Genomic DNA, 15,570 nt, shown 5'->3' with positions numbered 1-15,570 from the left:
AATCTGAGGAGAAACAAACTAATTTACTAAATAAGATATAGGAATGTGAAATAACACACTATAATACAATGTAATTACAATTTAAGCTAAAAAATCCAATACAATGAGAGAGAAAGTCCAAAAATCAAGGTAGGCCTTACTTTAATACTGATGATAAGACAGCTGGGGAGTGAGATGCTGCTAGGACAAGAGACGGGCGGAAAGAAGGAAGGTCTCGTGATATGCGAGTTTTTATCTTTCCCTCTAACTGGAAAATGGTAACAAAGTCCCCTGGGGAACGTAGTAGTCCTTCTATTCTGAGAGCCAGGTACGTACACTACATGATGTTATGATGCGGAACACCAATAACTGAAAATCATAAAACCATGATACACAGGAAGTTAGGAACTCTTGTACTGTTACGGGAGGCTATGTTGCATACCCTCCCTTGAGCACAGTTTTTGATTTGGCATGCCTAGAACTTAGAATCATAGAGTTATTAAAGTTGGAAAGACTGCTAAGTTCACCAAGTCCAACTACCAACCCACCCCCACCACACCCACTAACCATGTCCCTCAGTGCCACATCCACACAGTTCTTGAACATCTCCAGGGACAGTGACTCCACCACCCCGCTGGGCAGATTGTTCCAATGCGCCACCACTCTTTCTGAGAAGAAATCCTTCCGAATATCCAGCCTGACCAAACTTGCAGCAAGTTTAACACTTCGGCTTTTCTTTGGTGCTTTTCCTGCAGCTTAAAGGGCTGATTTGCAGAACACTGAACTAAACAAAAGGAAAAAGGATTCCTGTTAGAAGAATAAAAGATCATGAAGAAAGCTCTGAAACATTATCAGCTTGAGTTCCTCAAGAAGGAGGAAAGCGAAGGTGATGAGATGCAGCAAATGTTTTACAGCTCTCCCAAGCACAGCTGGCTCAGCCACCGCTGCGATCTCATGTGTTTGCTAGTAGGTCTGTTTGTTTATTCCAGAGATGTCATTTTGCTTTCAGGCTCATTGGCTTAAGCTGGCTTACTTCCTCTGACTTGTGAGGTGCTCTTATCTATCCAAGGGAGACAGAAAGGAGTGCTGAGGCATTTGAATTTTTTATCAGGACAGCTTTTTCAAAAAGAAGACAGCTTGTTTCCTGCAGCAGTCAGAAAGATCGAGTACCTGTTAATATTAGTTACATTACACTGTTGACTAAACAGTTATTGCATGTAATCACTGAAATACATTCAATTGTTTCTGAAGTATTTAAGGTAGAACATAGTGAATAAGTTAACAATAGTTTGTCTTTCAAATTTGTAATGCATTTATGTCTTATCTACATTAAGATTGTTCAGGTGAGATATTCTTATTTATAGTCAAACATCTGCTTATCCTAGCATTATGAATCATAAAAACCCAAAATGCTTAAAATAAGCTATGAAGCAGCTATCCTTGCAAATGAAATTAAAAATGTTTGCTGGTACTTAAATTTTTGCTCTTAAATTCTTTCATAAACTTTCAAACAAGATAATAAAACTTCTCTGAGCTCTGCTGTTGCTCCTCTCCAAGCTGCTTGTAAACTCTTACTTGTTTAGATGCCTTCCCTACCTCTGTTGGCTTCCTCTTTCTTTCTTCCCCCCCGTCCTTTCTTTCTTTCTTCCCCACGTCCTTTCTTTCGTTCGTTCTTTCTCCCCCCGTCCTTTCGTTCGTTCGTTCGTTCTCCCCCCCGTCCTTTCTTTCGTTCGTTCTTTCTCCTCCCCCATCCTTTCTTTCATTCGTTCTTTCTTTCTCCCCCCCATCTGTCCTTCCTTCCTTCCTTTCTCCCCCCCGTCCTTCCATCCTTCATTCCGTCCTTCTTCCCCCTCCTCCTGGGACAGGAGCAGCTCAGGTGCTCTATGGTGCAGGTTTTACTGGAGCTGAACACACCTGATCTCCACCTGTTTCACAGCTCCCTAGGGTACCTCTGCAGTTTACTCATAAGCCATTAAGCAGCTACTAAAATATTAGACAAACTCGCATGACACTGTGAAAGAGAAGGAAATAGCTGACATACTCTAGAGACAAGCTGTTACTGGCACATAAAGCTGGTAGGTAGGTTTGAAAGTTTCCTGAGCGAAGGGAGCTCTCAAGAGGTTAGGAAAAATACCCTCTCTGTGGAGAAACCGAGAGTTTTTGCAATGAAGTACTGCCTCTGTTCAGAGCAAGGAAGACCTGATCCAGATTCTGTTGCAGCATTTGGCACTGTGCAGACTTTGATGCCTTTCTGGAAGATGTGCTTTCATTAGGCGTGTTATTGGGCTTGCTACAATGAAATTCAGTGGGGGGTGTGTGTGTGTGTTGCTGGACGAACTGGGATGTAAGTTTTTTCTGGTCTTAATCTAGCACTTTCAGAGCCTAAATCCTTGGATGGGATGAATAAACAAAACAAATACAATTTCTTTGTTTCTGAAAGGGCGTGACACCTCAGGACAGCCCAGGATCCAGAAGTTGCATCCTTTCTCGCATCCTTTCTTTCAGGAACCTCTGGAGCTGCTCTTTTTGGGATACTAATTTTGTCTTCATTAATGTAACACAAATGGTATCACAGGCCAGAGGCAGACTCATAAAGATCATACAGGGGTGAGATTTAAGATGTTTCTTTTTCATTTCCCATTGGCTTGACAAGTTTCTATTTGCTCAGAAAGCTGACCATTTTATCACTTGAAATGTTTTGACTTCTCCTTACAAACTAATTCAGTGACCATTGAGCAACCACTCCTGGCGTTCTAGTCGTATGTTCTTCGCTCAGACACTGGGACATTTCCAGCTTTGCAAAGATCATTTGACTCGTTATTTGTTTTTTATGCACTAGTGAATACTTCCCTCTGCAGGAAACTCTAAGTCAGTAGCAGCTATAGCCTGTGGTAGCACTGTACAACCTGAAGTGGTAATTCATATACTTAAATCTATAGAAATGGGTACTTGATTTTGGCCAGCTGCCCTAGTGTTCTTGTCATGTTTTGAGTAAGTTTTCCATCAAGGTAATTCCAATGAGTTTCACAGATTTTCATTGGCTCTTGACAGCAAATAAGTATTCTGTCAGTATCCACACAGAATATTCTAACTTTGGCCTAAAGTGTTTACAAATATTAACCTCCTTGTGTTGTTAGATGACAGAGGGCAGGGGGAGGGAGAGAAAGAACACCTCAGTGTCAGTAATACTCTGCCACAACTTTCTAAAGGAACTTGCCTTCTTACCTAAAGTGAATTGTAACATGCAAACATGCCTCAGTGGGCTGCGATTTGCCTTTGTAAATGTTTCTGGTTCTTGCACTGCTAGTTTCCATCACTGTCACAAAACAGTGGAAACGATCAGAAATGAACTCCTGTGCCTGAATGACTTTCCCTCACCATCTAAAAATGGGGAGAGAAAAAAATGCTCCCACCTTTGAGCAACACATAAGATATTCTTCCAGATCCATATGTGTATTTACACTCAGGAATCCTAAAAATCCCACCTGGTTTGACAGTGATTGTTTAATTATTCTGTCTGTTGTTTACATTTTTGGAGACAGAGAAGCCTCTTTACAAGACAAGGACAAAACTAGTAACAATTAAGCCCTTCTGCACAAAGGCCAAAGCTGTGTCAGTTAGATGGAACCCCATTTAAAGAAAAACTAAGCTATTATTGAGATATACTTAAATAATTTTTGCCAATTAATGCTTCTCCATGGCAGTTTTGTATTAATTTAGCAGTTCCTGCTAATCGATAGTACACTAGCCGTTGGTGACAAATGGCCTTAGTTTTCCCCATCCTAACAAAAAAAAAAAAAAGCCAAGTTTTTAATGAAGTGGGTTTAGCATGAAGGAACACGAACACAACTTTGTTTCCACAGCAGTCTTAAAGCAGGACGCTTCTATCACGGTTATGCAATAGTCCTGCAAAATATGCAAAACTATGTTCTCTCTTTGTCTCAACGCTTTTAAAAGAAATACATGGGATTTTACAAAAGGCTAATAAGCTCCGGTGAGACTTTTATAAATATGAAAAATATACTCGCATTTTTGAACACTAATTATAGAGATTTTTAACGATGTTTTCTAAATAAACTTCAAAAACGCTGAATGACAGCAACCAAGAGCTACTGCTGGTTCAGCTGCTTTTCTTACAACTTTGTTCTAATCTGGAAAACAAAGACCAAACAAGACTTGTGGCTGAAGGCTGTGTTTGGCTTACATCCTCCCAGTACTCATTCCACTGAAGCTTTTGTACAGTCAAACTCACAGGGAATACTTAAAATGATTGTGAAGGTACCTTTTCATGTTAGTAATGATGGAATTTGCTGGCTTATAGCAAACTTGGTGTTTTTTTCTTTTTTGCACAAGAATCCTTCAAATACGGGTGCAAGTTACAAGCCAAACAACCCTAGACTTTCTGCAGTACTGGCCAACCCTTTGCCCCCACCACCCACAGGTATTCATTTGGGTACTATGCAACTTCACTTTAGTTCATGACATGGCTCCCTTAATTAGCTAATAATGCCAACTACACCCAAACTTCCATTAGAACGAATAGAGAACACTGTTTTATCAAGTCTTTCTTGCACATGCAAGAAGTCCACTGTATTTTCAAGGTATCTTAAAGATGTCTATTTGAAAACCTTACAATAAAAACATGGAACTCAAAGACTTACGGCAGCCAAAAACCAAAGCTCACTGCAGCAGTTTGTGAACTGCAGTTCTCAGGCTAACAAGTACAGGGACTTGGAAATTAGCTCCCCCACACCTATCAGCATAATGCTGCATTATTCTCCCCAAATGCTCATTTTTGGCTTGGCCTCAGGGACTCCATTTAAACATGACATAAAGTCAAGCCCCCTCTTCTTTCCTCTCACCTGAGCTTCTTAGGAAACAGTAAGCCACTAAATTCAACTTCATGTTCAGCAAAGCACCTCAAACTGGAGCCTCTGGCCAAAGTTTACTACCAGAAAAATCAAAGTGGATCCTTCGGAGATGGTTTGCAAATGTACTACATGTAAAATTCTAATATTTAAGTACACACACCAAATGCTAACAGCATAAATTTAATATTCAAGTGAAGATATCAAACACAATATTACACATTAAAATTTTCAACACTTAAAACAACTGTAGCTATTATAAAATACAAATAACATTTAGGTGGATCAAAAAAGGCAATATAATGATGAAACACATCCAACTGTAATATTTGACTGCATTAAGAAAAATTATTCAACTTAAAGCACTCAATTGCATTGTTTTCTATCTTTTTTTTCCCCCAACCAACTTTTCAGGTTAAAAAAAGCTTACAACCATCACTTGTACACGTCGTGCTATTAGACTCTTAATCTTGATCAGGAGCTGAAAGCATATATCAAGTTTAAAAAGGAGATTTTATTCTCTTGTATTCACTTTTATTCTTAAAACAAAGAAAAAGAAACAAAACGAATGAATTTTCTCTAAAAGGAAATGTTTGTAGGAATTGTTCTTCCTATAAAATTTTGCGTTGTTACAGAAACAAATGCGAGTGTAGTATTTACATTTCATATCGCAGCTACTAACAGAAATAGCAGGAATTATTTTTATGTTTGAAAAGGCAGCATCACCAGTGTTGGATTTTAAATGTTTACTTAAGATTACGTGCAGCACAATCTTAAAAAATTCTCTGCATAAAACTCGTAATACAAGGGGGCAGGAGTCATACCGAACTATTTCAACACTAAAAATAGGCTATTGTTGTATAAACTATTACAGGTAATGAAATCTTTTAAACAAATTACCTTCAAAACAAACTTAATCTAACTAAAACAATTTAACATTGAATTGCACTAATCTTCCAAATTGAAATTTTAAAACACGTGTGCTTTTGAAAAATCCTTCAACAAGTAACATGTAATCTGAATTTCCAGTAATCGTGCATTAGTGTGGCGTTCTTCCTTTCATGGCAAGATTCAAAGTAACAAATACCAAACTTTTCAAAGGCTCAACTATGTTCTTCAGGGCAATTCAAGCCAAATTGGGTGTACAGCTGTCTGCAGGAAGAGGGGAAAAAAGGGGGAGGGAGGGGAAGAAAAAGAGACAATTTCAGCAAGCATACTGCATTACCTAATCCAAGAAGAACTTAAGATAGCTAAGTGTGTAATGAAAGCATTTGATGCCTTATCCCACTGCTGCATTTTTCTCTTTCCTCTGCAGCCCTAACACCAAATCCTTAAGTAAATTTTTCAGTCAACAGTTTAAGTAACATCCAATAGGACCTAATAGAAAAGAGAAATATAAATTGAGAATTTAATCTCAGTTTCTTTTTCTCTTTCAAAAGTTTCTATAAAGCTTGCTCTTAAAATACAGTTTTTTGGTCCTGAAGATAAGGTTTTCTCAGACTCTGTTTTTAAAAAACAAACTTTAAAATAATGACCCTTTGTTTCACCTTCACTGAAAGCAAAGTATTAATGAAGACTATTTTAATAGGTATATTAGATCCTTGTTCTAAACTGTGTTATTACATCTAACACTGTCAGAGCAACAGTCTTTCATATTAAGCCTTTTGATTGAGGTGTACATTTGCTACCAAGTTCTGCCAGACGTACTTCATAAACTGTCTTCAACGTAATCAACTGACGAGAAAAGGGCACTAAACCCACTCCTAATTTGAAGTGACTGACTCAAGTTATTTCACATATAGACATAGTCCAACCTTGTTCTAACCTTTCTTTTCTCCAAGTTCTCCTACACAGGCTCAGTTAAAAGTTTATGTTCACTGTCTGTAAGCTGCGGGGACAGAAAAATAGTGATCTTCAGGACAAATCCTGGGTGAGTAAGATTAGAAGCTTCCAGCAGAAAAGTTAACACTAAGCATTGATTTACCACTCCCTTATAAGCTTTTAAAACCAATCTTGTGACACTAAAACAGTTATCCCCATTTTAAAAATGAAAGAGGCCTCAGCAGTGACAGATATCCACGTATTACTTAAATTCGTTACTTAAATTTCTGCAAATTAGGGAAGGAACATGGTCTTTCTTTTTTATGAAACTGGCTATTCCAGGAAATAGTCCAAATATCACCACAATAACAACTCCAGTTCTTATAAATCTATATAAATCTCCAGTTCTATAAATCTAAACCTGGAAGCTGGAACTGTAAGTGATTCTAGGTATCTAAAACATAATTCCTTTTTTGCCTGCATACACCATTACAATTGATACCACTTAGGTAGGTCCATTCTAAAATAATGTAATAGCTATATACCTATAAAATAATATCTGTGCAATTACATGAACCTTACAGAAGCTAGTATGATTTCACAAAAAAATATACTGCCCTACTTCTGAGGAAAGTTTCTGGTCAACGCTCGTGAATAGCACCAAGGTGCCAGGCAACTTCTAGGGACAAATTTGTGTTGAAATGAGATTCAAAAATAATGGAAGAAGTTATCATTTCTTCTCCAGGGCATTCAGTTTTCTTTCTATTCTGTTCCCCTGGTCCTCTCTGCACTCCCAAAACAGTGAGCTGTCCCCTTCTGCAACTTCAGCTTGTAGCCCTGCTCCACTTCTCTCAACCGAACACCTACACTCATCATTTCCACATATTTCAGTGAGCCTGATTTTTTTTTTTTTTTTTTTTTTTACTACTTCTGTTCATCATTCACTGAAACTCCGTTTGTGTTTTATTCAAGAGTCGTTTTCAAATTATTCAGGTGACACCAAGTGGAAGGTTGTTGTACTGCTGTCTGTTCAGGACTATTGTATATGGCAACAAACAAGTATTGTTAATAAAATACAGAAATATCTTTTTTTAAAAATAGTGCTTTGCACTAGGTACAGGAGATCATTCATCATGTAATTAGGGGGAGAATATCCTGATTTTAGGTATACTGCTTACAGTGTTGATTTAAAAAAATAAAAAAACCTGCTGTTTTACCTTATAGCACAATTCAGAAAAGAAAGTGCTCAACACATACTTCTAATTTTTTTAAGCTTGTTTGCATTCTAGATTTGACCAAAGCTGCGAATAGTCACTCTTAGACAAACATTCCCTCATAGTTGTTTCCTTGATTCTTTCCCAGCTGAGTATAGGAGAGAAAAATCACTTTCTAACAGGAGCTATAAGCCACAAAACGAGCAGACATGCATGGCCAAGTACAGAATCTTAAGCTGTCTTCGTTCTTTAAACAAGCAAAACCTCTCACCCCTATTTGAAGTTTAAAAACCTTTTTGTGTTCAAGGTTACGCACATTATAAAAGGTACAACTCTCATTTTCATAGCTAGAAAAGAAAGAAACAGGCACTAGTGTTCACAAAACCTGGCATAGGTTTTATAAAATCTTTATAAATAAAACTTTGCTGTTTTATTATTTAAAATATATAATTCTCTTCACATTGACCATCAAGAGTTATCAACCTCTTAGAGGTGGCCAATTCATGCAAACTGAACAGAGTGCTGCTGAAGTGAAGACAGTGCATTAGGCTTTGCGTTTTGGAGATACTTCTCCTCTATGAACTTTTAGGCATGCAAAATCAAAGCCAATGAGGAGCAAGATTCTATGCACTAAGGAAAGGATTGCTAACATTTCACAATCAAGTCTAAATTACGTCTGTCATAAACTGTATTAAAAAAAAAAACACCATAAAGAAAATAAATTCACCACAGTATGAAGAAAATTCCAGAACCATTGCTAAGTAATAGTATTAGGAAGAGAAGGGTGACAACACTATTTTAACAGTTTGCTATCCAGCCGTAGCTTTTCCAACCCAACAAGAGCAGGAGAGAAAAGGGGAAAAAAGAGAGAGAGTGGGGAAGAGAAGAGGAATAGCAGGTATGGCTCTTTAGCAGCCTTCAAATCCATTTACCAAACAGCTTAAATTCTGATTTATTTTAGAATGAAGTTTGATTAAATGAAGACTACAACCACGAATGAAACAGCTTAGAAATCAGTTCTGTGTTTTGGATGCTCTAACATTTCAGAATTGAAAAATACTGAGCAGGAACTAGATGTAAAATGTACCATTTTACATTATTTCGGTGTGCAGAGCAGCAACAATAATGTACTGTCAGAACTTTAGTGATTGCTTTCTCAGTTATGACAAGCTTTTATCATAGGAGTTTATAATACCAAAACTCATTTTCGAGCAGACATATTCTGACTTTAAGATACTAAATAAATGTAAATGAAGATTTCAGACTTTGCAAGAATTAAGAACAATTGTATCAATTTTCTCCCATTTTCTGGTTTAAAAATAATCAAGAAGAAAGAAAGAACAGTAAGTGACAGCAAATTTTACCTCAAGATACCACCTGTAGTGCCCTCCAGTGATACTCTGCTATAGTGTTGAGAATGTCCATAGAGAGAGGAATCAAAAGAACTCTCCACAACTATACACAATGAACAATCTTAAATTAACTTTTCTAGCTTCAGTTCTTAAGAACTCTTCAAAAGCATTTGTGCTTACCTAGATGGAGAAGCGCCATCTGTGCTGCCAACTCCCTCGCGTCTTCTAATGTTGTACAGAGTTTGTGTGACATGAAGCAACTCTGGGAACCATCTGCAATACTAGGAATAAGTACCTTGCACACCAAATGTATTTTCCCATCCTGACTTGTGGTTGAATACAGGTAGTATTCTGGTGGTAACCAGTTATTTTTATAGCAAAAATAATCCAGACGCATCACGGCAGAACTGAAGTAACTGGATTTCAGAGAATACATGCTAATTGGAATAAGCTTTACTCCCGGAAGAAATGGGTATGGATACCATTCAAGTTCAGGAGAGCTTGGACTGTACTGACCATTAAGATTAAGTGAAAGACTTGCAGGTTTCCCTACAGATTTTTGATGACCATCTTCTTTGCTAGGAAATCCCACTAGATTTTCAGAACAGGGGCTTACATGACCATTAAGATGTTGTTTCCAAGTACTTTCTTTGTTAACCGGCTTTGCCAGTGTTACCTCAATGCTAGCTCCATCAATGCACTTTCCATTCATTACGGACATGGCAGCTACTGCATCCTCTCGGTTATAGAAATGAACAAATGCATAGTCTCTCAACTTCTTTACACGTTCAACTACTCGTGGCTTGAACTTGTTGAATTCAGCTTTAATTGTGTCCTCTGTAGTAGAAATCATTAAGTTTCTTACATAAAGTACTTTAACTCTTCGCATTGTTTCTGCATCAACTTCTTTCTCTGGGCATGCCCAATCTACTTGAACCGTACGACCCCAGAGCTGGAAGGTTCCTACAGCAAAGAAGTATAACATCAGTAAAAGATGAAAATAAAAATAATTCTTATACACTACCTTTAGAAAAAATAAATATGATGCGTAACATGCGAATCAGCAGAGTTTGTTGTCTGCCTCCACTTAAGCAACATGTTTAAGATATTACCACCTGAAATAATTAAGAAAGTAAGACTTTCTTACACACAAGAAATGTGTAAGACAAAAAATTCAACCTTACAACCCTTCATATAGATGGGAGTCACACTGTCAGATTTCCTTTTTGACTTCACCTTTACCTATTCCCTCTTCTTTCAATATTTTTAATCCCATCTACTTTCTATTCCGCAGAGTAGAAAGAATAAGCCACCTCCAACATATTAAACTCTTAAAATGATTTTCTAAGAAAGCGATCACATCCCTTCACCTCTACCCCCCCAAAAATATTGTCCTCCCAAACTTTAGTTAAAAATAGGTTTACCTGGGAGTAGCCGCCTTCTAGCCATTGCAGCTGCTCTGTGAGACTCATATTCTACGAAAGCAAATCCACGATTTTTAGTTCTGTCAGTGGCATCTGGACAAACAATGACATCCACCACTCCTTCTGTAATTCTTTTCATTTCTTTTATTATTTCTTCTTTCTTCTTTTCTCTTGGAATTGCTCCAATAAATAGTCTGCAGTTGTCCAAGCTTATGCAGACACCAATAAATCTCCCTGGACGAATTTCATAATTATTAAGAATCTTGATGGCTAGCTGGGCATCCTCTTTAGTAGTGTACATTACAAAAGCAAAGCCTCGATTCTCACCACTGAATTCCATCATCAGCCTGAGCTCATAGATCTTCCCAGCTCTCTCGAAAAGAGGGACTAGTTCATCTTCATAGATGTTACGAGGGATCTTACCCACAAAAACTTCACATCCACGAGGTGGTGGAGGACCTTCCCAACCTTAAAATAAATTGTCCAGCAAAAAAATCTTAGGACGAGTGTCAGATAGTCACACCTTCACACAACATGCTTTGGGGATGAGTTGTTTTTTTTTTTTAATTGTTACTTTTGAAAACTGGTAGATTTGTATCTTTTTAGATTTTGTAAGCTTAAATACAAATTGTGCACACAGGATAATTTTTTTCTTTAAAATTCATCGTCTGTTTCAGACAAACCACTGAAACAAGCATTATTTAAAACATTTTTTACTTCTCAAAATAATCTGTTACATATTAATACATCTGATATAACTTAATTGCTAGAGAAAGAACTTGTTTTATTTTCTACTTGTAACGTTTCTGAGTTTTAAATGTTTACCTGCACTTCTTGCCCATATTTTAGGAAGTTTTAGTCAGAGTCCCCAATGTCTGTATTCCTTTCCCCCCAACGCCATTCAAAAGGTCTAAACATTTTGGTTCCACCTTCGCCATTCATCCACTATAAAAAGACTCCTTAAGAAGGCACGATATGGAACAATCATTTTTCTTCAGTGGCCAAGAACACTGAACATTTTTCCTCTTAAAAAGAGATCAGTTTTCACAGGTTGGAGCCAGATACTACGGGAAAAAAAATAATAATACAAAAATACACAGAACAGATCCATGCTTCCGGTCCTTCTGGTCCATAAGGATATGCCTAAGCATATCTATATAGTCTATTTTTACATCTTTGCCATATGTGCTGATAGATATGTTCAACAATACTATCCTAAACTAGAAATAAAGCCCAAATTCAGCATGAAAGATATTAACTATTTTAACAAGTTAAGGCTAGGAGTAGATAAACCCACCTTGCAGAGTTCTCAAAATCAAAAAGAAGTCGTCAGGCTCAACGCAGTAATAATGGAGCAGAAAGCACATGTCTGACATACACAAAAACATAGCATAGGTATCCTTACATAACATAAACTTCAACTTTGTAACCTTAGAAAAATCCTTACCTGGTGGAGGCCCACCAAATTTTCTCTGCCCATTTTCTTGAATCATGTTGTATCCAGTCTTGTCTAGTAGGGCCAGTAAGGCAGCAGCCTTCTGATTACCACCTCTCATTTTGTCAGATTCACTTGTTGCAGCTGAAGTCTCCTCACTCATATCTGCAATAGCTTCAATAGAACATTACAGATATTTCAATTCAGATAATTTTAAGCTGTCATCTGTATACAGAAGCTACCAGAGCACAGAACCACAACTTATGCTACTGTTGGCTATTTACTGTGACTTCACTAAGCATAAAGCTGCAATCTTATACCCAACTGGTATCATCTATGTACTTGCTTTCAGAACACAGTAACAAACTTTAACCAGCGACTATATATTCCATATTAAAGTTTTAATGTTATACAAGTAGTATCACAGCTATTTTATAAGTACGCTGTCTCTTCAAGCACAGTAATGAATTACTTCATAAAACTTGTCTCAGCTGTACAGAGACCTAAATGCTATCTGGAGTGACAAAATCCACTCCCTTATCACTATATTTTATAGAAGCACCAGTGATTTTAAAATTGGATTTGAGTCCAAGGAATACTTCTAAAATGCATGATGTCCACTGCTAATTAAAGAAATCAAAGAATTTAGTGACAAAAGTAATTTAAATAAAACCAGTATTTAATAAAACTTGACAGAACTGTCTGTCAAAACTAAGGGGCTGAGATAATCCCACTTCTGAGGTCCTGATTTTCATGCTTTTATCCATTTTCATGATGTTGAAAACTAAGGAGCTTTATCAATAGAGTTGTTACTGCTATACCCACTATTTGGTGGCATGCCAAGATCTCCTTTGATTTCTGTCATCTAGGTCACAGGGAACAAATCAGACCAGGGAGTCTGTACAGTAATTTATGAACTTCACTAGTTGATTTAAAAAATTAACTTTAAAGTCAGATTTTTTTCCAATGGCCTTCTTTCTCTCCTTGCCCTATCTTTTCTATTCTCAAGATTTTCTGCGTTAAGGTCTGCAACACTTTGCCAGGCAATCTTCAACACTTCAGTCCCTTGCCCAAGTGGTATGTCCAAGAGCTATGCTCTTTATTCTCCAAATGAAGCAAAAAAAAAACCCAAAACATGAGAAACATCATCTACAACTGTTCTTTTTAACGTCCCTTATATTTTCAACTTGCTTTACCAACAATAAATTGAAGCTTCGCTAAGCAAAATTCTGAGGAATTCCCCCCCTTCCTGGCAAGAAAAGCGGTTATGGTCGCATCCATTTTCTACAGCCTGAAGCAGGAGCCACCTTATCCTTTTCTACTCGTTGCTCCTGGACACTTTGTCCCCTCACTGAACCTTTCCTTCTAGCTTGATCACCCAAATACACACCATTATCAACACAGGTTATTTAACACCTGGCTATGTAACCTCCTAGTGCTGCCAGGAGCAAAAATTACTAAAAACAAAGCCACACATTACACAGTAAACGTTACCTCCCATCTTTCGGCCTCTCTACTAAAAACATCCACCAACCCTGTGGTAGTTAGAAGTCTTATATATCCCACTGAAACTACCACAGCACCTCAAACTAGAACTAGCTTGAAGAAATTGATAACAGGTTTTCAGAAGACTCTATGCTACAAGTACTTCTTCTCTTTTTCCCTCACCTCGCCCCACCTCTCAGGACACTTTCTCCCGGCACCGCCGCTACGCGCAGGACGACGCAGCCCAGCCCAAACCCGCGGCCCGGCCGAGCTGGGCGACAGGTATAACTGACGGGAGGTAGTAGCCAATCAGCGCAAGGCACACAGAGGGGCCCGGCATGCGAGCGCCTTTAAAACGCGCGGCCGTTGGCTAAGAGAGGGCTGCTGAGTGCGCGTGCCATTGGTGCTGGAGCTGTGGAAGCGGCGCGCAGTGGGCTGCCCCTCAGGGCCCCGCCTGAGGGAGCAGAGCCGTGGCTGCTGTGAGCCGAGCGTCCCGCCATGCCCTTGCTAGAGGAGGGGTGTGTGTTAGGCTCATGGTTTATGTCTTTGGGCCTTCAGCAATCCCAAAAAACTACAAATATGTTCCTGAGCTTTTAGCAGTCTATTTTTAAATACGTACCGCCAGAAATCTGTATTTTTAATACAGCATATCAGATACTTGCTATTTCAATTTGGTTTTTATTTTCAAAGAGGAAGCTTACTATCTTTTTTTAGCATTTTTTTTTTAGCATGATATGCTAATTAGGTATTTTACAAGTGATATGTCTCCAGGTAAAAGTTCGAATGGCCAAAATTACTAATACCTTCAGGATGAAGTGTCACCTTTTCCTTTCAGGCTATCTGCTGGGTTTTTTTGTGGTGTGTTGTGTTTTTTTTTTTGACTACACCTAACTCAGCTGTGAAACCTCTAATAAGAATAAGTTAGGGATACGTTACAGTAAATAAAATGTTGGGTGTTTGACTGCAGCTCAGTGTCCTTGTTGCCTTGGAGACTGCTCACCTTCTAGTAGAAAACTGCATGTGTTTCAGTTGCTACTGCTTGTGGAAAGTGCTGAAAGAATGCAGACAGTGGCTTCTAAGTGAAAAACCTCCCATGCGTTTTCTCTGTGTTTCACCTGTGTGACATCTTACTGGGCAGATTACTGTTTGCTGTTAAACAGCTGCCCAGCTGGAAGTTTTAACCCATTCCAGTAATTACCATCAGCAGGTTTCAAGGAAACACACAACGTTGCTGTCAGGCTTTTCTCTTTATGATGTGATAGGAATAAAATTAAAATATCCAAAACGAGGTCTACTTTGTTATTTCTTGTTAAACATCAAAGCCAGGTGTAGGAACTAAAGACTCGCTTGATTTTCTTGCTGACCCCTAGCTCTCTAAAAGAAATTAAGATCCTTTTCTTCTTTGTTCCACAGGTGCTAATTGGGTAGTACAGCTCTCATTATCCCCTTGCCCACAGGTGTTTGCTGTTTGTTTTTTTCTCTCTGGCAATCTAATTTTTTTGTATAATTTTTACTAAGAACAACCGTTTCTAACCTGAATTTGTCTTGGATTTTGCCATGGCTTGTCAAATGTGATAAAGTTTTAGCTGAATATTTTCATGTTTTGGTTTTGTTTGTTTTTTTTTCCAATAATAAGGCAGCATTTACAGGGAATGCAATATTTGAACTAAATTCAGGAGTATATTTGGTAACCTCAGATCTTCAAAAAAGACACATTGCACACACAAAAGCATCTCATGGCTAAAACAAAACTATTGATTCAGCCCAGACTGCACTCTCTGAAAGAAACATTGCTTTGCTTGTACTGGAAGTGGAAGAATCCTCACCAAGGAAACCCCTCAGTCAATTATTTACAAGTTAGTTTTAGTTAATTTTAATTATTTATGCAACATGCAGTTGTGTTAATTGGAATAGTTGGAAGGGATAAGACTTCTCTATTCCTCCTCCACTCAGGCACTTCCTGCAGCGGATTCTACCTTGTTTTTATGTCTT

The 15,570-nt window shown here is 38.0% G+C and overlaps 1 protein-coding gene across 4 annotated transcripts; it reads right to left on the bottom strand.

Moving 5' to 3' along the window:
* Positions 212 to 13,880, bottom strand: RBM46 (RNA binding motif protein 46). Of its 4 annotated transcripts, XM_021396496.1 has the most exons (6): positions 13,762 to 13,880; positions 12,106 to 12,267; positions 10,659 to 11,126; positions 9,415 to 10,197; positions 6,673 to 6,735; positions 5,015 to 5,999 (listed from the first exon to the last, which is right to left on the bottom strand). In XM_021396496.1, exons 2-5 carry the CDS (start codon positions 12,254 to 12,256, stop codon positions 6,722 to 6,724), a joined length of 1,416 nt encoding a protein of 471 aa, XP_021252171.1. In that variant the 5' UTR covers positions 12,257 to 12,267; positions 13,762 to 13,880; the 3' UTR covers positions 5,015 to 5,999; positions 6,673 to 6,721. The 4 variants fall into 4 exon arrangements, with proteins under 4 accessions (XP_021252169.1, XP_021252168.1, XP_021252171.1 ...); XM_021396494.1 differs by lacking the exons at positions 5,015 to 5,999; positions 6,673 to 6,735 and adding an exon at positions 212 to 763 and having other exon boundaries at positions 13,772 to 13,878; XM_021396493.1 differs by lacking the exons at positions 5,015 to 5,999; positions 6,673 to 6,735 and adding an exon at positions 216 to 763.

The sequence above is a fragment of the Numida meleagris genome, chromosome 4, assembly GCF_002078875.1.
Source record: "Numida meleagris isolate 19003 breed g44 Domestic line chromosome 4, NumMel1.0, whole genome shotgun sequence".
NCBI classification, from domain to species: Eukaryota; Metazoa; Chordata; class Aves; order Galliformes; family Numididae; genus Numida; species Numida meleagris.
Note: the sequence above shows the minus strand (reverse complement) of the source record. Positions and strands in the feature narration are given on the sequence as shown.

What these genes read in the sequence shown, in the direction of transcription:
- RBM46 (XM_021396493.1), bottom strand. Translation starts at nt 12,256, where the DNA reads ATGAGTGAGGAGACTTCAGCTGCAACAAGTGAATCTGACAAAATGAGA. An exon ending in ATTTGGTGGGCCTCCACCAG is followed by an intron (nt 11,127 to 12,105) that starts GTAAGGATTTTT and finishes ATTTATTTTAAG; the next exon opens with GTTGGGAAGGTCCTCCACCA. An exon ending in GATGGCGCTTCTCCATCTAG is followed by an intron (nt 764 to 9,414) that starts GTAAGCACAAAT and finishes CCTTTTGTTTAG; the next exon opens with TTCAGTGTTCTGCAAATCAG.